The sequence below is a fragment of the Odontesthes bonariensis genome, chromosome 2 (genome assembly GCF_027942865.1).
Source record: "Odontesthes bonariensis isolate fOdoBon6 chromosome 2, fOdoBon6.hap1, whole genome shotgun sequence".
Classification (NCBI taxonomy): domain Eukaryota; kingdom Metazoa; phylum Chordata; class Actinopteri; order Atheriniformes; family Atherinopsidae; genus Odontesthes; species Odontesthes bonariensis.
The window spans coordinates 1557152-1584424 of NC_134507.1; the positions used below are offsets into that span (position 1 = coordinate 1557152).

Below are 27273 nucleotides of genomic sequence, written 5' to 3' on the forward strand. Positions count from 1 at the left end.
TTAGTTCAGTTCTGAGCAGCTTTAAAGTGAATATCTGCAGATGTTTCCATGGTAACAGCTGCAGAGATTCACTGAAACATGTTCCAACATGAACATAAACCCAGAATCTGAGGCAGAACCAGAGTTAGTTCAGTTCTGAGCAGCTTTAAAGTGAATATCTGCAGATGTTTCCATGGTAACAGCTGCAGAGATTCACTGAAACATGTTCCAACATGAACATAAACCCAGAATCTGAGGCAGAACCAGAGTTAGTTCAGTTCTGAGCAGCTTTAAAGTGAATATCTGCAGATGTTTCCATGGTAACAGCTGCAGAGATCCACTGAAACATGTTCCAACATGAACATAAACCCAGAATCTGAGGCAGAACCAGAGTTAGTTCAGTTCTGAGCAGCTTTAAAGTGAATATCTGCAGATGTTTCCATGGTAACAGCTGCAGAGATTCACTGAAACATGTTCCAACATGAACATAAACCCAGAATCTGAGGCAGAACCAGAGTTAGTTCAGTTCTGAGCAGCTTTAAAGTGAATATCTGCAGATGTTTCCATGGTAACAGCTGCAGAGATTCACTGAAACATGTTCCAACATGAACATAAACCCAGAATCTGAGGCAGAACCAGAGTTAGTTCAGTTCTGAGCAGCTTTAAAGTGAATATCTGCAGATGTTTCCATCATGCAGCAGAATCATCATGACCTAAAAGCCACTAATCTGTTACATCTGCTCTCCACCAAAAGCTCAAAGGTTTAAATATCTGAATCCTTGTTTTTTCACACCAGCTTCACATTTCTATCTGTTCACAGATGAGTTTAGCACTGATACAAACACAAAGATTATTGCATCCGGACATGAAGACTTCTCCACCTCGACGTGGAGAGATCCAAGCTGTTTGGAGGATTTGGTTGTCCACTCTTTGGCTTTCAAACAGAAGTGTGTCACTGGTGGGATCTTTGCTCTCAGAAGCAGAAAATGTTTAACCTTTGACATCCCATCAGCTGTTCTCACACAGACTCATTCATTCAGGAACAGCTGACGAGCTGCTTCCCCTCGGCACGACGTCACCAGCCCACCACAGATGACACGATTTACTGCAAACATGACCCATCCAGCCGCCTTTTTAAAGCTCCTAAACCTCCCAAACGTGTGCATATTTAACTTGTTTCTCATGCAGCATGATCTCTGCTTGTGTTCAGGGTTCAGGCTGGAGGGAGTTCTCACTTGTGTGGAGAAGTGTGGAACCTGCACGTTTTACCTTATTGGAGGGTTGTTGAAGCATCATTTCGTTGAGCTTCTCACAGCTTTTCTGAGCCGTCAGCCCCTCGCAGAGCTCAGAGAATCCTTCTGGAGGCAGTTTCTCGTGTCATTTCCACTCAACTTTGAGCACGAAACTGTGAACGTGTCCTAACTCCTGCAGAATGAGTAATAATAACCGCAGAGCTCCCCTGATGGCAGCATCTGTCTCTCCAGAACTCCAACATCCTGCTCCGCATCTTTTCCTGATATTTTCCTAAACTTTTTACTGGTCTTTTGCTGATTTTCTTTTCTGATCTTTTCCTGATCTTTTCATTAAAGGTGGGGTAGGGGATCTTTTTCTGGAGCATTTTTTTACATATTGCTTGAAATACTCTTCACACCCCCATTGCAACCAATTAATTAAAAGTTTTGACACAAATATGAAAAGTTTTAGTGGCCTCTAGAACGAACAATCCAGGAAAAACAGTATCCAATCTTACTGAACGGACCGTTAACGATGATTGGATTCTGATGCCGTCTATCAAACTGCAATCTGCTCCTCCCTCCCCCTCCTTCCCCCTGTGCGCGTACCCTGCTCCGTGAACGAATTACGCGTCCAGAAGCTAAACTAGAGCCAGCTTGGCTAGCACCTAGCATTATTAAACGTATAGTTATCATATACTAAATACTAAATACTAAATACGGCAACGATCGATGCTTGCTGTCAGAACAGCGCTCGTGCACCTTTGTGCTCGTGCACGTTCATGTACTCTAGAGGCGTGCCTTCGGGGGGAAAGTGAAGAAAAGGGTTGGGACTTTTTACCAGTGTATTTTCAAAATGCAGCTTTGCTGGACTCAAAATCCAGGATCTCCTACCCTACCTTTAAGTTTTCCTAAACTTTTGCTGATCTTTCCTGATCTTTCCTGAGAAACATTTGCTGAACTTATTTATGCTTCTCTGATGGAGTTTGGCCCAAAGCAGTGAGCCACGACCCATCCTTGTTGGAGAGGCTGAACCTTTGGTGGAAGCTGCTGTTATACCCTCACCTGTCAGCAGGTCACCTGCTGGATGGAGAAGCTTCCAGAACGCTGTTCCTTCTCTGGAAATCTTTTGGCGGACCTGTGGGCTCCATCCAAGTCTTTAAAAAGCTCTGAACCTTCTTCCTCTGTTTGAGTTAAATCTTTGAAATGATGCTCACAGAGTGAGACCACCTGAGAGTGAATCATCCTGCAGGTTCACTGGAACATACTTTAAAAGTATAGTAGAGTTCATCTGTGTTTGGTGTGGAGATCATCAGATGGATGGGTTCCTGCTCCATCCCTCTGAGCGCTGCAGCAGGAGCAGTGATGAGGACGCAGATTAAAGTCAGACGGGCTGAATCAGAGCGGAGCTGAAGATCAGCGGGACCTTTCCAAATTTTGAATTCCCACCGTTGTTCTGCTGCTAAGTGGATTAATCCGCCGCTGAAAATAGTCCCCCGGTGAGAGAAGACTGGACCCTGTGTGTTTAAAGGTCGCCTGCTGGGATCCGAGGCTGGCGTTAGGTAACAGATCGGGTCAGATGCTGCACACTTTTCAGCTAAATGAACCAATGAGACAGCGATCAGCTGCTCAGAAGCCTGAATCAGAAGTAAAGCTCAGTAACACAGCGTCTTTAACGCGCTGAGGAGAGCAAAAGGACTCCAGAGGCTGCAGGGCCTGGTTTCTCTGAGCTTTAGGTTAAAGGGACAGTTCGCCTCTTTTGACATGAAGCTGTATAACATCCCATCTCAGCAACATCATTTCTGAACATCTTCTTACCCCCTGCTGCGTCCTGTGAGCAGAGTTCCAGCCTCGTTTTGGTGCTGATGAAGGTAGTCCGGCTAGTTGGCTGGGGTTTAAAAAATAAAGCGTCTTGCCGAGGCCACTTTTTCTCCCCAGTCCTCCCCTGTTTATATGTGTTTATATGTGTTTACATGTGTTTATATGTATTTCTGGCAAAGGTTTTTACCCATTTTACCCCCTTTCATTGAAAACTGAATAAAGTCGCCTATGAATCAAACATGGAGCGTTTGTGAAAATGCACAAAGCAAATCCGGCTGGTGTGAGGAGCATTTCATTTTCTCCAGATAACGAGTTATTTATCTTGAGAAAGCGATAACGGCATCATTCGGTAACCATGGAGACGGCCTGGTCCCCTCAGCTGGTCATTGAGGTGTAAACGCCTGCTGAGCTGCAGGCGAGCCGGCCGTCTGCTTAAAGGACGCGGGCTGATATGAAAGTTATCTCTACAAGACAAACAAACTGCGATCACATAAAAACACATAAAAACACATATAAACACATATAAACACATATAAACAGGGGCGGACTGGGGACAAAAAGTGGCCTCGAAAACCATTGGTAAATTAACTCGTTATCTCCAGAAAACCATCAGAAAAAAGTTTATACGTACCACGTCCTCTGGGCTTCCGTACAAAACAATATGCGTTTAACAGAGTAATACATTTGCATCACAAAATGGTTCTCCAGGAAAAAGTCAGACCTCACAATCGCTTGGCCCTATTGTCTTTCCCTTCGTATCACTGCCTGCTGTGTAGACCATAGCCTTTGGGTATGTAGGCTGCCCGGAGGGCCGCGCTCCCAGTTGCACGAGGTTGCCTGCCCCTCAATTTTAAATGCTCACTATTAGAAAATATCGAAGAGCCAGAGGGGCGAGAGTGTAGACCGTGCAGACCGAAGTGCAGAGCGAGCAGTCCCTTGCTTCCGAGCAGCAAACACCGTAACAGGCGCGGCTGTCGGCAGGCGGCAGCAGGCAGTGATACGAAGGGAGAGAAAATAGGGCCAAGAGATTGTGAGGTCTGACTTTTTCCTGGAGAACCATTTTGTGATGCAAATGTATTACTCTGTTGAACGCATATTGTTTTGAGAAGCAAAACGCTTTATTTTTTAAACCCCAGCCAACTAGCCGGACTACCTTCATCAACGCCAAAACGAGGCTGGAACTCTGCTCACAGGACGCAGCAGGGGGTAAGAAGATGTTCAGAAATGATGTTGCAGATTTCTCAGAGCTTCCTTCAGATAAATGCCTGTCAGCTTCTCTCAGCCGCGTCATCGTGTGCTGCTGTCAGTCTGTCCACAGACAGCTGAGTGTCTCCCATAAAGTTTCAGTCTGTGAAAGGCGAGCGGATGGAACCCGACTCCGGCTGTAAGTCGCTGAGTCGGAGCTGCTGATCCCCCTGCAGCCTGTTACAGCTGCCTCATCGGGGGATCCCGCACGCCCTCACATCCGGGGACCCCGAATTAGATCTCAGACCCCCGGAGGCATGAGGCCGGCCGGCCGGGCGGGTGTTATCGGGTGTCACAACACACCTGCCATAAAAAGGTAGCAGGGTGGGGGGAAGAGGTGGGCTTCATCAGACCTGCAGCAGAAGGGACTCAGTGACTGAAAAAGAGGTGAAGAATGAACCAAAAAAGACAAAAAGAGGTGAATAATGACAAAAAAGACAAAAAGACGACAAAAAGGATGCAAATTAAAGGCAAAAGGATGATAAATGGAGGGAAAGTTCAACACAAAGTGGTGCAACAGGCTATCAGAGGGCAGAATCCAACAGAACAGCAGCAGGTGCTGAATGACTGCCAGGATATCACTGAGGCTGCTTTACTGCAACAAAGAGACTGAATCAGGACAGAGAAGGGAAGCGTCTCAGCCGGCAGGCCTTAAGTTTCCCTGCAGGTGATCTGCAGGAGCCGGAGGAACCATGTCCTGACCGTGTCTTTGTCCTTATCGCTGGATACTCAGCCGGCACGGCTCGCTCAGGCCTGCGGCGTGGCAGCGGGCGGCTGCAGCTGCTGACAGCCCACCGGCTGTTTTTAGCCTCTGAAGGTCTCACACGTCCTATCAGTAACTGTTCAGTTCACTTCTACTGTTACACAGTCGCTGCTGTCGGCCCAGCGTGAGCGATGAACTACAGACTCTGTTAGAGCTGTGACATCACTTCCTGTCCGGCTCCCCTAACTCTGAGGAGCCGCTCTCTGAGGACGACTTTTTCTGTTTGAGATGTTTTCCTCCTGGAGGCTGCAGACTTCTGTTTGGGATGGTTTCCTCCTGGAGGCTGCTGACTTCTGTTTGAGATGTTTTCCTCCTGGAGGCTGCAGACTTCTGTTTGGGACTACAAAGAGATGCTTAATCAGCACAAAGAGATGGAAAAGGATAATAATCAGACTCACAATTGTCATAAAGCCTTTATGCGACCACAGCTGATCTAAACTGAACACAAAAGGAGGGAAAACAAGCGAAAAATTTGTCAAATTACCAGAAAAGACACAAAAGGGTCACAAAGGAATCCGAGAGGACAAAAGTGTATTCACAAGGGCCACAAACAGACATTAAACTGACCTCAAACAGATGATAAATCATCACAAAGAGATATGGAGCCTCTATAAAGACATGAAAATTAAACTGACCATGAAATGAGCCAAAGCTAACAAAAAGGTGCTAAATAACCACATAATTATCCCGAATAAGCACAAAAGAAGAAGCGATGCAGACTTATACCGGTTATATAAGAGAGTCTGCAGTAGTGTTTATACGATGGAAGCCAGCACATGTGCACGTAGCACATGTGCACGTAGCGTATTTAAACACGTGTGATGTGGATAAGTAAAGTGAATGTGGGTCAGAGTGGACGACTCCTGGGAAAGTAGGCCGCTCCACTGCCTGCACAGAACTCACATTGTTCGAGCTCAGTGAGCAGCTTCCTGAGTGAGACGCTCCACTTTAGTTGGTTTAATCCGCCCAACTGTGACCAAACAGGCTGAGCGGCCGAGTCGGCAAACAGGGGCAAGAGGGCAAGAGGGCGAGAGGCAACAGGGCGAGAGGGCCAGAGGCCAGAGGCCAGAGGGAAAGAGGCCAGAGGCAAGAAGCGAGAGGCCAGAGGCCAGAGGCAAGAGGGACAGAGGCCAGAGGGAAAGAGGCCAGAGGCCAGAGGGAAAGAGGCCAGAGGCCAGAGGGAAAGAGGCCAGAGGCAAGAAGCGAGAGGCCAGAGGCCAGAGGCAAGAGGGACAGAGGCCAGAGGCCAGAGGGAAAGAGGCCAGAGGCAAGAGGGACAGAGGCCAGAGGCCAGAGGGAAAGAGGCCAGAGGCAAGAGGCGAGAGGCAAGAGGCAAGAGGGACAGAGGCCAGAGGCCAGAGGGAAAGAGGCCAGAGGCAAGAGGCGAGAGGCAAGAGGCCAGAGGGAAAGAGGCCAGAGGCCAGAGGCCAGAGGCAAGAGGCAAGAGGCGAGAGGCAAGAGGCAAGAGGGACAGAGGCCAGAGGCAAGAGGGACAGAGGCCAGAGGCCAGAGGGAAAGAGGCCAGAGGCAAGAGGGACAGAGGCCAGAGGCAAGAGGGACAGAGGCCAGAGGCCAGAGGGAAAGAGGCCAGAGGCAAGAGGCGAGAGGCAAGAGGCAAGAGGCCAGAGGGAAAGAGGCCAGAGGCCAGAGGCCAGAGGCAAGAGGCAAGAGGGACAGAGGCCAGAGGGAAAGAGGCCAGAGGCAAGAGGCGAGAGGCAAGAGGCAAGAGGGACAGAGGCCAGAGGCAAGAGGGACAGAGGCCAGAGGCTAGAGGGAAAGAGGCCAGAGGCTAGAGGGAAAGAGGGCAGAGGCCAGAGGCTAGAGGGAAAGAGGGCAGAGGCCAGAGGGAAAGAGGGCAGAGGCCAGAGGCTAGAGGGAAAGAGGCCAGAGGCTAGAGGGAAAGAGGGCAGAGGCCAGAGGCTAGAGGCAAGATGGCAAGAGGCAAGAGGCTAGAGGCTAGAGGCTAGAGGCAAGACGGCAAGAGGCTAGAGGCAAGACGGCAAGAGGGCAAGAGGCAGGAGGCAAGAGGGACAGAGGCCAGAGGCCAGAGGGAAAGAGGCCAGAGGCAAGAGGCGAGAGGCAAGAGGCAAGAGGGACAGAGGCCAGAGGCCAGAGGGAAAGAGGCCAGAGGCAAGAGGCGAGAGGCAAGAGGCCAGAGGGAAAGAGGCCAGAGGCCAGAGGCCAGAGGCAAGAGGCAAGAGGCGAGAGGCAAGAGGCAAGAGGGACAGAGGCCAGAGGCAAGAGGGACAGAGGCCAGAGGCCAGAGGGAAAGAGGCCAGAGGCAAGAGGGACAGAGGCCAGAGGCAAGAGGGACAGAGGCCAGAGGCCAGAGGGAAAGAGGCCAGAGGCAAGAGGCGAGAGGCAAGAGGCCAGAGGGAAAGAGGCCAGAGGCCAGAGGCCAGAGGCCAGAGGCAAGAGGGACAGAGGCCAGAGGGAAAGAGGCCAGAGGCAAGAGGCGAGAGGCAAGAGGCAAGAGGGACAGAGGCCAGAGGCAAGAGGGACAGAGGCCAGAGGCTAGAGGGAAAGAGGCCAGAGGCTAGAGGGAAAGAGGGCAGAGGCCAGAGGCTAGAGGGAAAGAGGGCAGAGGCCAGAGGGAAAGAGGGCAGAGGCCAGAGGCTAGAGGGAAAGAGGCCAGAGGCTAGAGGGAAAGAGGGCAGAGGCCAGAGGCTAGAGGCAAGATGGCAAGAGGCAAGAGGCTAGAGGCTAGAGGCTAGAGGCAAGACGGCAAGAGGCTAGAGGCAAGACGGCAAGAGGGCAAGAGGCAGGAGGCAAGAGGAGAGCAGCTCAGAGCCCCTGGTGATCATAGCCCCTGGTGATCATAGCCCCTGGTGATAATAGCCCCCGGTGATCAGAGCAACTGGTGATCATAGCCACTGGTGATCAGAGCCCCTGGTGATCATAGCCCCTGGTGATCATAGCCCCTGGTGATCAGAGCCCCTGGTGATCAGAGCCCCTGGTGATCATAGCCCCTGGTGATCAGAGCCCCTGGTGATCATAGCCCCTGGTGATCATAGCGCCTGGTGATCATAGCCCCTGGTGATCATAGCCACTGGTGATCAGAGCCCCTGGTGATCATAGCCCCTGGTGATCATAGCCCCTGGTGATCATAGCCCCTGGTGATCATAGCCACTGGTGATCAGAGCCACTGGTGATCATAGCCCCTGGTGATCAGAGCCCCTGGTGATCAGAGCCCCTGGTGATCAGAGCCCCTGGTGATCAGAGCCCCTGGTGATCATAGCCCCTGGTGATCAGAGCCCCTGGTGATCATAGCCCCTGGTGATCAGAGCCCCTGGTGATCAGAGCCACTGGTGATCAGAGCCCCTGGTGATCATAGCCCCTGGTGATCATAGCCCCTGGTGATCATAGCCACTGGTGATCATAGCCCCTGGTGATCATAGCCCCTGGTGATCAGAGCTCCTGGTGATCAGAGCCCCTGGTGATCAGAGCCACTGGTGATCAGAGCCCCTGGTGATCATAGCCCCTGGTGATCATAGCCCCTGGTGATCAGAGCTCCTGGTGATCATAGCCCCTGGTGATAAGAGCAACTGGTGATAATAGCCCCTGGTGATCATAGCCCCTGGTGATCAGAGCCCCGGTGATCAGAGCCCCTGGTGATCATAGCCACTGGTGATCATAGCCACTGGTGATCAGAGCCCCTGGTGATCATAGCCCCTGGTGATCAGAGCTCCTGGTGATCATAGCCACTGGTGATCATAGCCCCTGGTGATCATAGCCCCTGGTGATCAGAGCCCCTGGTGATCAGAGCCCCTGGTGATCATAGCGCCTGGTGATCATAGCCCCTGGTGATCATAGCCACTGGTGATCAGAGCCCCTGGTGATCATAGCCCCTGGTGATCATAGCCCCTGGTGATCATAGCCCCTGGTGATAAGAGCAACTGGTGATAATAGCCCCTGGTGATCATAGCCACTGGTGATCATATCCACTGGTGATCATAGCCCCTGGTGATCATAGCCACTGGTGATCATATCCACTGGTGATCATAGCCACTGGTGATCAGAGCCACTGGTGATCATAGCCACTGGTGATCAGAGCCCCTGGTGATCAGAGCCCCGGTGATCAGAGCCCCTGGTGATCATAGCCACTGGTGATCATAGCCACTGGTGATCAGAGCCCCTGGTGATCATAGCCACTGGTGATCATATCCACTGGTGATCATAGCCCCTGGTGATCAGAGCTCCTGGTGATCATAGCCCCTGGTGATCAGAGCCCCTGGTGATCATAGCCACTGGTGATCATATCCACTGGTGATCATAGCCCCTGGTGATCAGAGCTCCTGGTGATCATAGCCCCTGGTGATCAGAGCCCCTGGTGATCATAGCCACTGGTGATCAGAGCTCCTGGTGATCATAGCCACTGGTGATCATAGCCCCTGGTGATCAGAGCCCCTGGTGATCAGAGCCCCTGGTGATCATAGCCATCAACTTTTGAAAAGTTGTAGGGAGCAAACACTTTAAATCAGGAGTCAGACTGATGGAACACTTTCTTTTGTCGGGTTTTATGCTGAGCTGTAAAATATCAGATGAACTACAGACGACCCGCCTTCCTTTTATTCTAATAATATTGTGATAAAATTATGCAAATCGGATAAAAAACTGGTTTATATCTGTTGGCTTTCACCAGCTAACCTGCAACCTGCTGCTTGGTTTTAAAGGTGCATCCTATTATTCACCATATCCTGTTAGCTTCTGTCTGTAGCGCTCCGGTTCAGCCTCCCTTTCCCTGTTCGGAGGCTTTCTTGTGGCAGATGTTAGATGTTAGAGTGATAAAGAAGGCTGGAGACATTCTTCTTTAGTTCTTTCGTACCGTCATCCAGCTCGGACGGCCACCAGAGCTTCCTGTGTCATTCCCTTTGGTCACTGTTTTCTGCGTGGACGTTCCTCACGGCTGCCCTCGCCTCATCCTCCTCCTTCAGGTGTTAGAGGTGACAGACTTGTAGCTGAAATAGCTCCTGCAGATGGAAATAGAAGATTGATGGAGGAGGAGAAGACAGTGGACAGGACCTGGCAGAGTTTAGAGGTGTGTGGACAGCTGTCCTGGGGTGTAACACTCAGCCATGAATATTTATGTCTTCTCATTGTGTGTGAGGCGTCGTTAAGGCGTCAGAGCTGGCCTGGAAGTGAAAGGTCACATGTTTGATCCCAGTGGAGGCTGAGTAGCTGATGCCTGTGGAAATAACTGTAGAAAAAACACAGTCACACTTTATCGTGAAACCTTCTTACAAGTGTAAATCTAAACCTTTCACTCCCCCACAGTCACACTTTAAAGGGTTTAGTTTGTTTCCCTGTTGTAGCTTTTCTTCCTGCTTTCTACCTGCTTTCTATCTGCTTTACTTCCTGCTTTCTACCTGCTTCACTTCCTGCTTTCTACCTGCTTTACTTCCTGTTTTACTTCCTGCTTTACTTCCTGCTTTCTACCTGCTTTACTTCCTGTTCTACTTCCTGCTTTCTACTGCTTTCTATCTGCTTTACTTCCTGCTTTCTACCTGCTTTACTTCCTGCTTTCTACCTGCTTTACTTCCTGCTTTCTACCAGCTTTACTTCCTGTTGTACTTCCTGCTTTCTACCTGCTTTACTTCCTGCTTTACTTTCTGCTTTCTACCTGCTTTACTTCCTGCTTTCTACCTGCTTTACTTCCCGTTGTACATCCTGCTTTCTACCTGCTTTACTTCCTGCTTTCTACCTGCTTTACTTCCTGCTTTATACCTGCTTTACTTCCTGTTTTACTTCCTGCGTTCTACCTGCTTTACTTACTGTTTTACTTCCTGCTTTACTTTCTGCTTTCTTCCTGCTTTGCTTCCTGCTTTCTACCTGCTTTACTTCCTGTTTTACTTCCTGCTTTCTGCTTTACTTCCTGTTGTACTTCCTGCTTTCTACCTGCTTTACTTCCTGCTTTACTTCCTGCTTTATACCTGCTTTACTTCCTGTTTTACTTCCTGCTTTACTTTCTGCTTTCTTCCTGCTTTACTTCCTGCTTTCTGCTTTACTTCCTGTTGTACTTCCTGCTTTCTACCTGCTTTCTACCTGCTTGACTTCCTGCTGTCTACCTGCTTTACTTCCTGTTGTACTTCCTGCTTTCTACCTGCTTTATTTCCTGCTTTACGTCCTGCTTTCTACCTGCTTTACTTTCTGCTTTCGACCTGCTTTACTTCCTGTTTTACTTCCTGCTTCACTTCCTGCTTTACTTCCTGCTTTCTTCCTGCTTTACTTCCTGCTTTACTTCCTGTTTTTCTACCTGCTTTACTTCCTGCTTTCTACCTGCTTTACTTCCTGTTTTACTTCCTGCTTTACTTCCTGCTTTCTACCTGCTTTTCTACCTGCTTTACTTCCTGCTTTACTTGCTGCTTTACTTCCTGGTTTCTGTCTGTGTATCACCTGAGTCGTGTCATGTCAGGCATACAGCCCGGGTGATTTTAATTAATTAATGCGATTAATCGTAATTAATTAGATTAAACATTTTAATCGTTGCCCAGCCCTAACTTTTACTTAATTTTTATCATTTGATCTTTAAACTGGAGCCAGATGATGTTTTTTTTAACCATAATTTATTTCAAAGTGTTGAACTCAACTGTGTTTATTTTCATTTGAACACCCTAAATATCGTCCGAGCCGCTGATCCACATTTAGTTGCCGCTTTGCTGCGTTTCTGTGATCCAGCCGACCCGTTTCACCCTGTTTTCATGCCGGTGCGCCGTGTCCTCATTGTGTTCTGGTCTCCGGTCCGGCAGGATTTTCAGATTACAGCGCACACGCATTAATCAGGAACTTATTGATTAATTCTCCTCCCATTTGACTGATTGTTTCATGGAAAACATTCAATCTTTTCCCTGCAGCTTTCCGTAATGAAGCGGTTTAAAGCGCAGTGACCCGTGTTCTGTCAGGACACCACATGATGAACCTCTCTGTGTTTGGTCAGATCACGCCGGGCAGCAAGGCGGCGCAGGGAAACCTGATCCAGGGGGACGTCATCGTCGCCATCGACGGCGTCAGCACCGAGGGGATGACTCACCTGGAGGCCCAGAACAAGATCAAGATGGCCAATCACAGCCTGGCGCTCACCATGACCAAGTAAGACCCGGTTTCCTTCCTGATAAAAGTCAGGACGACTTTCAGGGGATTTCTGATCAGCACACCTGACTCCGCCTCCTGTTTCTCCTCAATGTGCTTTACATAAAGACATTTAAAAGAACAGCATAAAAACAAGCAATTTTAAGAGAAAAAAAATAGAATCACAGTTCAAAGAAGAGGGGGAAAAGAAAAATATAAAACAATTAAGAGGATTTGTAGCATTATGCTTTAAAATGATTTAAAGGAACTCAACCATAAGCACACGGAAAGAGAAATGTTTTTAACCTGGATTTAAAAGTGCTTATAGTTGGGTCTGATTTCAGTTCTGCTGGTAGTTTGTTCCAGTTGTGAGCAGCATAACAACTAAAAGCTGCTGGTAGTTTGTTCCAGTTGTGTGCAGCATAACGGCTAAAAGCTGCTGGTAGTTTGTTCCAGTTGTGAGCAGCATAACGGCTAAAAGCTGCTGGTAGTTTGTTCCAGTTGTGAGCAGCATAACGGCTAAAAGCTGCTGGTAGTTTGTTCCAGTTGTGAGCAGCATAACGGCTAAAAGCTGCTGGTAGTTTGTTCCAGTTGTGTGCAGCATAACGGCTAAAAGCTGCTGGTAGTTTGTTCCAGTTGTGAGCAGCATAACAGCTAAAAGCTGCTGGTAGTTTGTTCCAGTTGTGTGCAGCATAACGGCTAAAAGCTGCTGGTAGTTTGTTCCAGTTGTGAGCAGCATAACGGCTAAAAGCTGCTGGTAGTTTGTTCCAGTTGTGAGCAGCATAACGGCTAAAAGCTGCTGGTAGTTTGTTCCAGTTGTGAGCAGCATAACAGCTAAAAGCTGCTGGTAGTTTGTTCCAGTTGTGTGCAGCATAACGGCTAAAAGCTGCTGGTAGTTTGTTCCAGTTGTGAGCAGCATAACAGCTAAAAGCTGCTGGTAGTTTGTTCCAGTTGTGTGCAGCATAACGGCTAAAAGCTGCTGGTAGTTTGTTCCAGTTGTGAGCAGCATAACGGCTAAAAGCTGCTGGTAGTTTGTTCCAGTTGTGAGCAGCATAACGGCTAAAAGCTGCTGGTAGTTTGTTCCAGTTGTGAGCAGCATAACGGCTAAAAGCTGCTGGTAGTTTGTTCCAGCTGTGAGCAGCATAACGGCTAAAAGCTGCTGGTGGTTTGTTCCAGTTGTGAGCAGCATAACGGCTAAAAGCTGCTGGTAGTTTGTTCCAGCTGTGAGCAGCATAACGGCTAAAAGCTGCTGGTAGTTTGTTCCAGTTGTGAGCAGCATAACGGCTAAAAGCTGCTGGTAGTTTGTTCCAGCTGTGAGCAGCATAACGGCTAAAAGCTGCTGGTGGTTTGTTCCAGTTGTGAGCAGCATAACAGCTAAAAGCTGCTGGTAGTTTGTTCCAGCTGTGAGCAGCATAACAGCTAAAAGCTGCTGGTAGTTTGTTCCAGTTGTGAGCAGCATAACGGCTAAAAGCTGCTGGTAGTTTGTTCCAGTTGTGAGCAGCATAACAGCTAAAAGCTGTTGGTAGTTTGTTCCAGTTGTGTGCAGCATAACGGCTAAAAGCTGCTTCACCGGGTCCAGTCTGAACTCTGGGCTCCACTATCTGACCTGAGTCTGCAGATCTCAGAGCTCTAAATCTGCAGAACTGGGTAAAAAGTCACATACTATGCAGGAGCAGTTGGCTCAGAAGTTTACAGATGGAGGAGTAATACCACCCAAACCACACGAGTTGTTTTTCTGTTAACGAGGCAAAGCTTCTGGATCTAACGCTTCAGTCTTTGGACTGAAGAGCCTCGTTATCGGAGCTCTTGGGATGTGAAAATCTTTGCTCTTTGGCTAAGGTCAATAAAGGTCAGAAAGCTGATGGAACCGGGTGGATTTTGGGTCTGAAACAGAACAGTTGTGGCCTGCAGCAGGACGGTGGAGGATGCTTCTACCTTTAACTGTGGCTGTGTTTGAAACCGCCTACTACATACTACATACTACATACTACATACTACATACTACATACTGCATACTACATACTACATACTACATACTTCCATACTACATACTACATACTTCCATACTACATACTTCCATACTACATACTACATACTTCCATACTACATACTACATACTGCATACTTCTATTCTGCATACTAATCGATCAGACAGTATGCAGAGCGTTTACCCACAATGCATTTCGCTCCTGCCCGAGCTGAAATCAGCCGGCCTGAAGCTGATTTCTCTTAAGCTCTAAACTCTGTAAACTTTAGCAACATTTGAAACATTTTCAGGTGAGAAAGTAGTCGTTTAGATCCCCAACGTGTTGAAAACCTGACAAAATACCGGCTGTTTACCATTTTGTTCCCACGAATTCGGCGCTACTAAAGCTAGCCGCAGTGAGCTAACGCACTTCTGGTTATTTTCACAAAATAAAATACCCGTTGCCTTTTATCATAGGGAAAGCCATTACCATACAATTGGTGCTTTTGTTTTGAAAACAGGAAGTGAACCTACCCTCGTTGTAGCTAGCTTGAAACTGCTGTTTTGACAGGAAATGACGATCGGCGACGTCACGTTACGTTGCATCTTGGGTAGTTTGAGTATGAGTAGTATCCTCATGATGCATACCCAACATTTAGGAGAATCTAGTATGCATACGGGAACATAAAAAGAGTTAAAGTTAGTAGGAGTAGTAGGAGAAGTAGGCGGTTTCGAACACAGCTTGTGTTCCAATCTCAATCTTTGCTGCTCCCAGATCTATAACTTCCTCCCATCCGACTCTGATGAGAACAGTTATAATAAAGAACAGTTTTACTGCAGCTGCAGCAGAAATCTGGTCAAAGTTTGATTTCATTTGCTGTGGATGAAGGAAATTTCCTGTGCAGAGGACATATCTTGTATTTATCATCATGTAACAGCTCATTTATTGTGTTTTTCTTGCCTATGAAGTCAAACCAAGACATTTTCTAACCTCTGACCTCTTCCTTTTACTGCTGCTGCTGTTTAAGATATAAGATATAAATAGGATGTTTAAGAGCGTTTCGCCACGGTTTAGTTTTGGCCATCATTTACCCATCATGCACCCAGCTCTCCTCCGTCCACTGGTTGGAGCCTCACAGGCTTCCATTCGAAGCTTTGATCGGTTTTAGACTTAAACTAGTAGAAGTTTTTCTTAATTTGCAGGATTTAAAGTGACACGTTCATTTGCACCATCACTGCTTTCTCCCTGCAGGTCGAAGCGTCCCATTCCCATAACTCCCAGAATGGACGCCGCCATTCCCATGATCCCTCACCAGCAGGTAAGTCCTCCGCTCTGGATGCTGATTGTTTGCCTGCTGTCACGCTTTCATTCCTCATCATTTTCTTCTCAGCTTTAACTTCTCAGGAGTCGCTTCACATCATCCACTTTTATCAGTTCAATTCAATTCATTTCATTTGTATTTATATAGCGCCAAATACAACAAATGTCATCTCAAGGCACTTAGATAATAAAGTCCAATTCAAGCCAATTGGAATTCAGTTCATTGTGATCATAATTATTTTTAAAATAATCCAATTCATTCATATACAGCCAATTCAAAAACAATTTCCAAGCTAAGGAAACCAACAGATTCCACTGAAAGAGCAAACAGTTAACTGTTCATGTTATTTTTACTGTTAGTGCCTGAAAGTTGTGTGGAGGACAAATATATATATATAAATAAATGTAATAAGAAATGCTTCCAAAGGCTAAAATTTAATTAAATTAAAAGGTCAATGAAATATTCAGGATGAATGCTTTTGTACAGTTAAAGTAGATGCATAGAAATATATAACTGACACAAAATAACTAAATAAATAAACTTTTAAACATGTAGATTAATACATTAGATTAATAATAAGTTTATAGATATAGAAGTAAGTAACAATTTGATTTACAAATGAAAAAAAATGTTAAATGTGTTTTTTTTTAATGAATTAGTTACAAAAAAACTAACAAAGTTTTTCTCTTTGTATAATCATTTTAATCATGACAGAAGTTTTAAATTTTGTTAGTTTATGTAAACTTGAACATCTCTAAATTGGTTCGACAAACTGGCCAAATGTGAAAGAGGTGTATACTGTCAGCAGCAAACACAAAGACACAAAAACTGTTTCCTGTTACCAGACACACCAGCGTTTATGGGTCTGTTAAAAAATGAGTTTGTTAAAACTCAAATGGAAATAACGTCCTCACTTTGAACAAATGTCCTCAGTCACAAGAACTGAAATACAGTGTGGTCCTCACAAAGACTATTGGACACACACACACACACACACACACACACACACACACACACACACACACACAGATGAACACACACTTCTCAGGCAGGGCAGACATGTAGTTTCAGGTTGAACATAACGATCTGCTGCCCCCCAGTGGCTGCTCAAGAAAATGCATAAAAAGGTCAAATTAAACACACACAAATACAGAAAAAATGTTTAACTCCATTTCCTGTCACAGAGCCAAGTCTGCCAAATTTATTCTTTAAATGTCTCTGCAGCTGTATCAACAGGATTATAAAGGAATTGTTAATATCTTTAAATGATGGAGCACCATTACATTATGGAGAAAATATCAAATCTTTCTGCCATAAATGTCTGTTTCTGTAAAAAAAAAGACAAAATAATTTCTTCAAATAATATGAGTAAATGTTAAGGTAATTTTAAGGTATTAATTAAGGTAAAATTAAGGTTATCTTTACTGTCCCTGCTTTTGATCTTAATTATTGTCTTTTATCCCACTGTAGCACTTTGAGATTTTGTTGTAAATGTAAAGTGCGTTATAAATAAAATGTATTATTATTATTATAATCATTATTATTATTATTATAATCTGTGGAAAAGCGGTGCTGAAACATTCCCACGTTTTAATATCAGGCCTGAATACGGTGCTGAATATATTCTTCCAGCTGAAAAAACTTAACTTGTTTGGTTATAAAACATAATTATTATGTACTGATAGCTCCTCCCTTTTGACTCCTCCGTCTGCCGCCTCAGTCGGTGCAGGTAAACGGCCGCCCGGCGGCCTGCAGTGCCTCCTCCGGGCCTGCAGAGGCAGACTCTCCTGGGCGGAGGGCCGCGGCGGTCAGCCCCCCTCAGAGGAGGCAGTATAACACCCCCATCGGCCTGTACTCAGAGGAGACTCTGAGGCAGATGGCAGCGGTGCAGGCGGGTCGGCCCGCGGGGTACGTAGAGACCAAGAGGTGCCACGAAGAGTTTCTGAACACATCAGAGGAGACGTGGCGGGAGGCTCAGAAGGTTTCCTCAGAGGTGGAGCTGATTAAAACTCTCAATCTTTGCAAAAAACTCAGTCAGGCGGGAAGTTTGGGTCAAAATTTGTCAAAGATGTCTTCAAAAGGCGTTAAAATGGAAAACTTCCCCAATTTCTGGTCTGTTTCAGAAAGTTTGGATAAACAAAAAGGACTCAAACTGCTTCCATCCATTCTTCCTGCTAAAGATTTCTCAGGCTGTGTTCGAAACCGCCTACTACATACTACATACTGCATACTGCATACTGCATACTACATACTGCATACTACATACTGCATACTACATACTACATACTGCATACTACATACTGCATACTACATACTACATACTGCATACTGCATACTACATACTGCATACTGCATACTACATACTACATACCGCCTACTACATACTACATACTACATACTACATACTGCATACTACATACTGCATACTGCATACTACATACTACATACTACATACTACATACTGCATACTACATACTACATACTGCATACTACATACTACATACTGCATACTGCATACTACATACTGCATACTACATACTACATACTGCATACTACATACTACATACTACATACTGCATACTGCATACTACATACTGCATACTGCATACTACATACTGCATACTACATACTGCATACTGCATACTACATACTGCATACTACATACTACATACTACATACTGCATACTGCATACTACAAACTACATACTGCATACCACATACTACATACTGCATACTACATACTGCATACTACATACTGCATACTACATACTACATACTGCATACTACATACTACATACTGCATACTGCATACTACAAACTACATACTGCATACCACATACTACATACTGCATACAACATACTGCATACTACATACTGCATACTACATACTACATACTACATACTGCATACTACAAACTACATACTGCATACCACATACTACATACTGCATACTACATACTGCATACTACAAACTACATACTGCATACCACATACTACATACTGCATACTACATACTGCATACTACAAACTACATACTGCATACCACATACTACATACTACATACTGCATACTGCATACTACAAACTACATACTGCATACCACATACTACATACTGCATACTACATACTGCATACTACATACTGCATACTACATACTACATACTACATACTGCATACTACAAACTACATACTGCATACCACATACTACATACTGCATACTGCATACTACAAACTACATACTGCATACCACATACTACATACTGCATACTACATACTGCATACTACATACTGCATACTACATACTACATACTGCATACTACATACTACATACTTCATACTGCATACTACATACTGCATACTACATACTGCATACTACATACTACATACTGCATACTACATACTACATACTGCATACTGCATACTACAAACTACATACTGCATACCACATACTACATACTGCATACTACATACTGCATACTACATACTGCATACTGCATACTACTTACTGCATACTGCATACTACATACTGCATACTGCATACTGCATACTACATACTACATACTGCAGACTACATACTTCATACTGCATACTGCATACTACATACTGCATACTGCATACTGCATACTGCATACTACATACTACATACTGCATACTGCATACTACATACTGCATACTACATACTGCATACTACATACTGCATACTACTTACTGCATACTGCATACTACATACTGCATACTGCATACTGCATACTACATACTACATACTGCATACTACATACTGCATACTACATACTGCATACTACATACTGCATACTACATACTGCATACTACATACTGCATACTACTTACTGCATACTGCATACTACATACTGCATACTGCATACTGCATACTACATACTACATACTGCAGACTACATACTTCATACTGCATACTGCATACTACATACTACATACTGCATACTACATACTACATACTACATACTACATACTGCATACCCATCGATCAGACAGTATGCAGAGCATTTACCCACAATGCATTTGGCTCCTGCCCGAGCCGAAATCAGCCGGCCTGAAGCTGATTTCCCTTAAGCTCTAAACTCTGTAAACATTAGCAACATTTGAAACATGTTCAGGTGAGAAAGTAGTCGTTTAGATCCCCAACGTGTTAAAAACCTGACAAAATACCGGCTGTTTACCATTTTGTTCCCACGAATTCGGCGCTACTAAAGCTAGCCACAGTGAGCAACGCACTTCCGGTTATTTTCACAAAATAAAATACCCGTTGCCTTTTATCATAGGGAAAGCCATTACCATACAATTGGTGCTTTTGTTTTGAAAACAGGAAGTGAACCTACCCTCGTTGTAGCTAGCTTGAAACTGCCGTTTTGACATGAAATGACGATCGGTGACGTCACGTTACGTTGCATCTTGGGTAGTTTGAGTATGAGTAGTAATCTCATGATGCATACCCAACATTTAGGAGAATCTAGTATGCATCCGGGAACTTAAAAAAGGTTAAAGTTAGTAGGAGTAGTAGGAGAAGTATGCGGTTTCGAACACAGCCTCATTCTAAGAGATTCTTTGTGCGATTGGGCCTTGGTTATTTCCTTATTCAGTGTTAGGAAGCTGCTTAAAGGAGTCCAGTTTTTGGGAAGTCAGAGAAGCTTTGACATTTAATTAATTATCCCATTAAAGGCTTGTTTTTTCTACTGGAAAAGCTTGTTGACAACATGGTTGAAACCTGCTACGGTGATTAAAAGCCCCCACAGATAACCCTACAGAATAATACTTCTTCACAGAAACAGAAATGTTGCCTAAACTTCAGCTCCACCTCTCAGACTCCGGCTGATGCTTCCAGCCATGTCGGTCAGCAGAGCACAGATTCCACCGGAGAGTCTTTAAAGAAGCAAACTTTAGAGAAACCGGAACAAACAACCACACGTTTTCCAACTGAAGAAGTCAGAAGGGCTCGGCTCTCTTTAACCGGACCTCTGAGCAGCAGGAACTGCATTAAACCGGTGCTCTGCTGACCTCTGATGCCAAAGAGAAGAAGGAACGAAGGCTCATCAGAACATTCAGAATCAGAACACCCCCCAAAACAAGACAAAGTGGCTTTTAATTTAATTCAAAGTTAATCAAAGTCAAATTTAATTTAGTAACAATAATTCAGTGAGTTTAAAATGAGAACAGATGTGTCTCACAGGTTAGCACACAGGTTAGCACACAGGTTAGCACACAGGTTAGCACACAGGTTAGAACACAGGTTAGCGCACAGGTTAGCACACAGGTTAGCATACATGTTAGCACACAGGTTAGCACACGGGTTAGCAAATATGTTAGCACACAGGTTAGCACATAGGTTAGCACACAGGTTAGAACACAGGTTAGCACACAGGTTAGAACACAGGTTAGCGCACAGGTTAGCACACAGGTTAGCATACATGTTAGCACACAGGTTAGCACACGGGTTAGCAAATATGTTAGCACACAGGTTAGCACATAGGTTAGCACACAGGTTAGAACACAGGTTAGCACACAGGTTAGCACACAGGTTAGAACACAGGTTAGCGCACAGGTTAGCACACAGGTTAGCACACAGGTTAGCATACATGTTAGCACACAGATTAGCACACAGGTTAGCACACGGGTTAGCAAATATGTTAGCACACAGGTTAGCACACAGGTTAGCACACAGGTTAGCACGCAGGTTAGAACACAGGTTAGCACACAGGTTAGCACATAGGTTAGCACACAGGTTAAAACACAGGTTAGCACACAGGTTAGCACACAGGTTAGCACACAAGTTAGCACACAGGTTAGCAAATAGGTTAGCACACAGGTTAGCACACAGGTTAGCACATAGGTTAGCACACAGGTTAGCACTCAGGTTAGCACGCAGGTTAGCACATAGGTTAGAACACAGGTTAGCACACAGGTTAGCACATATGTTAGCACACAGGTTAGCAAACAGGTTAGCACACAGGTTAAAACACAGGTTAGCACGCAGGTTAGCACACAGGTTAGCACACAGATTAGCACACAGGTTAGCACACGAGTTAGCAAATAGGTTAACACACAGGTTAGAACACAGGTTAGCACACAGATTAGCACACAGGTTAGCACACGGGTTAGCAAATATGTTAGCACACAGGTTAGCACACAGGTTAGCACACAGGTTAGCACGCAGGTTAGAACACAGGTTAGCACACAGGTTAGCACATAGGTTAGCACACAGGTTAAAACACAGGTTAGCACACAGGTTAGCACACAGGTTAGCACACAAGTTAGCACACAGGTTAGCAAATAGGTTAGCACACAGGTTAGCACACAGGTTAGCACATAGGTTAGCACACAGGTTAGCACTCAGGTTAGCACGCAGGTTAGCACATAGGTTAGAACACAGGTTAGCACACAGGTTAGCACATATGTTAGCACACAGGTTAGCAAACAGGTTAGCACACAGGTTAAAACACAGGTTAGCACGCAGGTTAGCACACAGGTTAGCACACAGATTAGCACACAGGTTAGCACACGGGTTAGCAAATATGTTAGCACACAGGTTAGCACACAGGTTAGCACACAGGTTAGCACGCAGGTTAGAACACAGGTTAGCACACAGATTAGCACACAGGTTAGCACACGGGTTAGCAAATATGTTAGCACACAGATTAGCACACAGGTTAGCACACGAGTTAGCAAATAGGTTAACACACAGGTTAGAACACAGGTTAGCACACAGATTAGCACACAGGTTAGCACACGGGTTAGCAAATATGTTAGCACACAGGTTAGCACACAGGTTAGCACACAGGTTAGCACGCAGGTTAGAACACAGGTTAGCACACAGGTTAGCACATAGGTTAGCACACAGGTTAAAACACAGGTTAGCACACAGGTTAGCACACAGGTTAGCACACAAGTTAGCACACAGGTTAGCAAATAGGTTAGCACACAGGTTAGCACACAGGTTAGCACATAGGTTAGCACACAGGTTAGCACTCAGGTTAGCACGCAGGTTAGCACATAGGTTAGAACACAGGTTAGCACACAGGTTAGCACATATGTTAGCACACAGGTTAGCAAACAGGTTAGCACACAGGTTAAAACACAGGTTAGCACGCAGGTTAGCACACAGGTTAGCACACAGATTAGCACACAGGTTAGCACACGAGTTAGCAAATAGGTTAACACACAGGTTAGAACACAGGTTAGCACACAGATTAGCACACAGGTTAGCATACGGGTTAGCAAATAGGTTAGCACACAGGTTAGCACATAGGTTAGCACACAGGTTAGCACACAGGTTAGCACGCAGGTTAGAACACAGGTTAGCACGCAGGTTAGAACACAGGTTAGCACATAGGTTAGCACACAGGTTAGAACACAGGTTAGCACACAGGTTAGCACATAGGTTAGCACACAGGTTAAAACACAGGTTAGCACACAGGTTAGCACACAGGTTAGCACACAAGTTAGCACACAGGTTAGCAAATAGGTTAGCACACAGGTTAGCACACAGGTTAGCACATAGGTTAGCACACAGGTTAGCACTCAGGTTAGCACGCAGGTTAGCACATAGGTTAGAACACAGGTTAGCACACAGGTTAGCACATATGTTAGCACACAGGTTAGCAAACAGGTTAGCACACAGGTTATAACACAGGTTAGCACGCAGGTTAGCACACAGGTTAGCACACAGGTTAGAACACAGGTTAGCGCACAGGTTAGCACACAGGTTAGCACACAGGTTAGCATACATGTTAGCACACAGATTAGCACACAGGTTAGCACACGGGTTAGCAAATATGTTAGCACACAGGTTAGCACACAGGTTAGCACATAGGTTAGCACACAGGTTAGAACACAGGTTAGCACACAGGTTAGCACACAGGTTAGCACGCAGGTTAGAACACAGGTTAGCACACAGGTTAGCACATAGGTTAGCACACAGTTTAAAACACAGTTTAGCACACAGGTTAGCACACAGGTTAGCACACAAGTTAGCACACAGGTTAGCAAATAGGTTAGCACACAGGTTAGCACATAGGTTAGCACACAGGTTAGCACTCAGGTTAGCACGCAGGTTAGCACATAGGTTAGAACACAGGTTAGCACACAGGTTAGCACATATGTTAGCACACAGGTTAGCAAACAGGTTAGCACACAGGTTAAAACACAGGTTAGCACGCAGGTTAGCACACAGGTTAGCACACAGATTAGCACACAGGTTAGCACACGAGTTAGCAAATAGGTTAACACACAGGTTAGAACACAGGTTAGCACACAGATTAGCACACAGGTTAGCATACGGGTTAGCAAATAGGTTAGCACACAGGTTAGCACATAGGTTAGCACACAGGTTAGCACACAGGTTAGCACGCAGGTTAGAACACAGGTTAGCACGCAGGTTAGAACACAGGTTAGCACATAGGTTAGCACACAGGTTAGAACACAGGTTAGCACACAAGTTAGCACACAGGTTAGCACACAGATTAGCACACAAGTTAGCACACAGGTTAGCAAATAGGTTAGCACACAGGTTAGCACATCGATTAGCACACAGGTTAGCACATAGGTTAGCATACAGGTTAGCACTCAGGTTAGCACGCAGGTTAGCACATAGGTTAGAACACAGGTTAGCACGCAGGTTAGCACATAGGTTAGCACACAGATTAGCAAACAGGTTAGCACACAGGTTAAAACACAGGTTAGCACACAGGTTAGAACACAGATTAGCACATAGGTTAGCATACAGGTTGGCACACAGGTAAGCACACAGGTTAGCACATAGGTTAGCATCTGGAGCTAAAGTTGTTGTTGAAAACGTGCACAAACACACCGATACACAACAAAACTTAACGGGTGAATTTAGAAACGATTTAAAGAAAAACCAAAAGAACAAACCAGGCAGGAAGTTTAAAACGTGAAACATTTCCAAAATAACAGAGACAGTAAATTAATTTACGCCTCGGTTCAAGCGGATCCTTTTCGGACATGAAGTGGACGAAAGATGAAAGAACGCTGGGACATAAAACAGAAAGTACCAGCAGAACATTACTAAGGTCATTTAATGAATCTGTCACAGATTCCACTTCTCTGCAGACAGGAAGAAGATGGGAGGACGTCTTTATTCTTTCTGTTTGCGTCCTCGTCTTCCATCTGCTGAAAGACTTGAGGTGTTTTCTGATGATTAAATCTTCTTTTTTTCTCTTTTCTCTGTTTTGTTAAACAAGGTTTTCTCCCCCGCTGCTCCCAAGTTAGTATCTTCTCCCACTGAATGCATCTCGGTTGTGAGTTTGCTGTTGTTTGGTTGTTGAAGGCATGGTTTGGTGCTGCAGATAGACTGGATATCATGATGCTACAGACCTGTGGTGGACGCAGCAGGGTGTTTAATGTGGAATAAAAGCTGTCAGTGAGCTGTTGGCAACGTTAAAACTGCAATAAGCTGCTTGCTCAAGCGACCTTTGGCTACATTTTCAACAGATGGAAGTCAGAAGCTGACCATATCTGTCATTTAAAATCAGTGAAAGTGTAAATTCAGCTTTAACTTCAGGAATTCTGCCTGTTTTGTGTGTGTTATCATTGCATGAAGCTGCGTATGAAAACCCGGCATGATGCAGATAAGCACCCTGAGGCTGGTGGTCGTATCTGTTATCGATGCTCAACCTGCTGCAGATCGATCGCTCACCCGGTCTCACTTAGATAACATCAGTTTCATGCCTCAGGGCTGGAATACTGAACTATTATGGGAACATTTTCTAAACATTTTCCTTGCACATTAAGAGTAAAATAGAAATAAAATAACAACATTCAGAAAAGCTCAAAATAAATCTGAAACATAAACATGGAAATAATATGTTAAAATAAAAACAATAACATTCAGTTTAATCATCTGATCTGCTTCATGCCTTCAAATAGATATTTAAATTAGGTCAAAAGGTACTAAGCCTTGCTTAGACAGCGATTATTAACGGGGATTTATTTTTGGACCTAAAGGCGTGTGAAGTGGAGTTTAAAGGGATAGTTTGCCTCTTTTGACATGAAGCTGTATGACATCCCATATCAGCAACATCATAAATTATGTTGCTGATATGGGATGTCATACAGCTTCATGTCAAAAGAGGCAAACTATCCCTTTAACTTCCTGCTTTCAACTCCTTTGGAGGTCTCAGACCAAAGTCCCAGAAGCCTGAATGTGGGAAGATTAAAACCCAGCTGTGAGCGTCAGCTGTGTTTATTTGGAGAGGAGCCTCTAAAAGTATCGACCTGGCGTCACCGTGACAAATGTTTTCAATTTTCAAAGCAATAAACCTCAGAAAAACCCGTTTGAATCCCACTTTATGGGGTGAAACCATGACACTGAAACAGATAAATGTTGTAGGGTGGGTGCAGGTGGAGCTGCTCCAACATGTGGTGGAGGTTCTCTAGCATGTGGTGGAGGTTCTCCAGCATGTGGTGGAGCTGCTCCAACATGTGGTGGAGCTGCTCCAACATGTGGTGGAGGTTCTCCAGCATGTGGTGGAGGTTCTCCAACATGTGGTTGGTGGAGCTGCTCCAACATGTGGTGGAGGTTCTCTAGCATGTGGTGGAGGTTCTCCAGCATGTGGTGGAGCTGCTCCAACATGTGGTGGAGCTGTTCCAACATGTGGTGGAGGTTCTCCAGCATGTGGTGGAGCTGTTCCAACATGTGGTGGAGGTTCTCCAGCATGTGGTGGAGCTGCTCCAACATGTGGTGGAGGTTCTCCAGCATGTGGTGGAGTTGCTCCAACATATGATGGAGCTGCTCCAACATGTGGTGGAGCTGTTCCAACATGTGGTGGAGGTTCTCCAGCATGTGGTGGAGCTGCTCCAACATGTGGTGGAGCTGTTCCAACATGTGGTGGAGCTGCTCCAACATGTGGTGGAGCTGTTCCAACATGTGGTGGAGCTGTTCCAACATGTGGTGGAGGTTCTCCAGCATGTGGTGGAGCTGCTCCAACATGTGGTGGAGGTTCTCCAGCATGTGGTGGAGCTGCTCCAACATGTGGTGGAGCTGTTCCAACATGTGGTGGAGCTGTTCCAACATGTGGTGGAGGTTCTCCAGCATGTGGTGGAGCTGCTCCAACATGTGGTGGAGGTTCTCCAGCATGTGGTGGAGCTGCTCCAACATATGGTGGAGCTGCTCCAACATGTGGTGGAGCTGTTCCAACATGTGGTGGAGGTTCTCCAGCATGTGGTGGAGCTGCTCCAACATGTGGTGGAGCTGTTCCAACATGTGGTGGAGCTGTTCCAACATGTGGTGGAGGTTCTCCAGCATGTGGTGGAGCTGCTCCAACATGTGGTGGAGGTTCTCCAGCATGTGGTGGAGCTGCTCCAACATATGGTGGAGCTGATCCAACATGTGGTGGAGCTGTTCCAACATGTGGTGGAGGTTCTCCAGCATGTGGTTGAGCTGCTCCAACATGTGGTGAAGGTTCTCCAGCATGTGGTGGAGCTGCTCCAACATGTGGTGAAGGTTCTCCAGCATGTGGTGAAGGTTCTCCAGCATGTGGTGGAGCTGCTCCAACATGTGGTGAAGGTTCTCCAGCATGTGGTGGAGCTGCTCCAACATGTGGTGAAGGTTCTCCAGCATGTGGTGGAGCTGCTCCAACATGTGGTGAAGGTTCTCCAGCATGTGGTGAAGGTTCTCCAGCATGTGGTGGAGCTGCTCCAACATGTGGTGGAGCTGTTCCAACATGTGGTGGAGCTGTTCCAACATGTGGTGAAGGTTCTCCAGCATGTGGTGAAGGTTCTCCAGCATGTGGTGAAGGTTCTCCAGCATGTGGTGGAGCTGCTCCAACATGTGGTGGAGCTGTTCCAACATGTGGTGGAGCTGTTCCAACATGTGGTGAAGGTTCTCCAG

General features: G+C 45.8%; 1 protein-coding gene across 4 annotated transcripts in view; it reads left to right on the forward strand.

Moving 5' to 3' along the window:
* LOC142388581 (LIM domain-binding protein 3-like) overlaps positions 1–27273 on the forward strand; it is a 65339-nt gene that overhangs the window by 15359 nt on the left and 22707 nt on the right. For 3 of the 4 annotated variants that reach the window (XM_075474004.1, XM_075474030.1, XM_075474013.1), the window contains exons 3-5: positions 11975–12126; positions 15324–15390; positions 24626–24648. In XM_075474004.1, coding sequence (XP_075330119.1) covers positions 11975–12126; positions 15324–15390; positions 24626–24648 — 242 coding nt within the window. Of the gene's footprint in view, positions 1–11974; positions 12127–15323; positions 15391–17113; positions 17302–24625; positions 24649–27273 lie in introns of all 4 variants that reach the window. The other variant, XM_075474022.1, reaches the window with a different exon arrangement.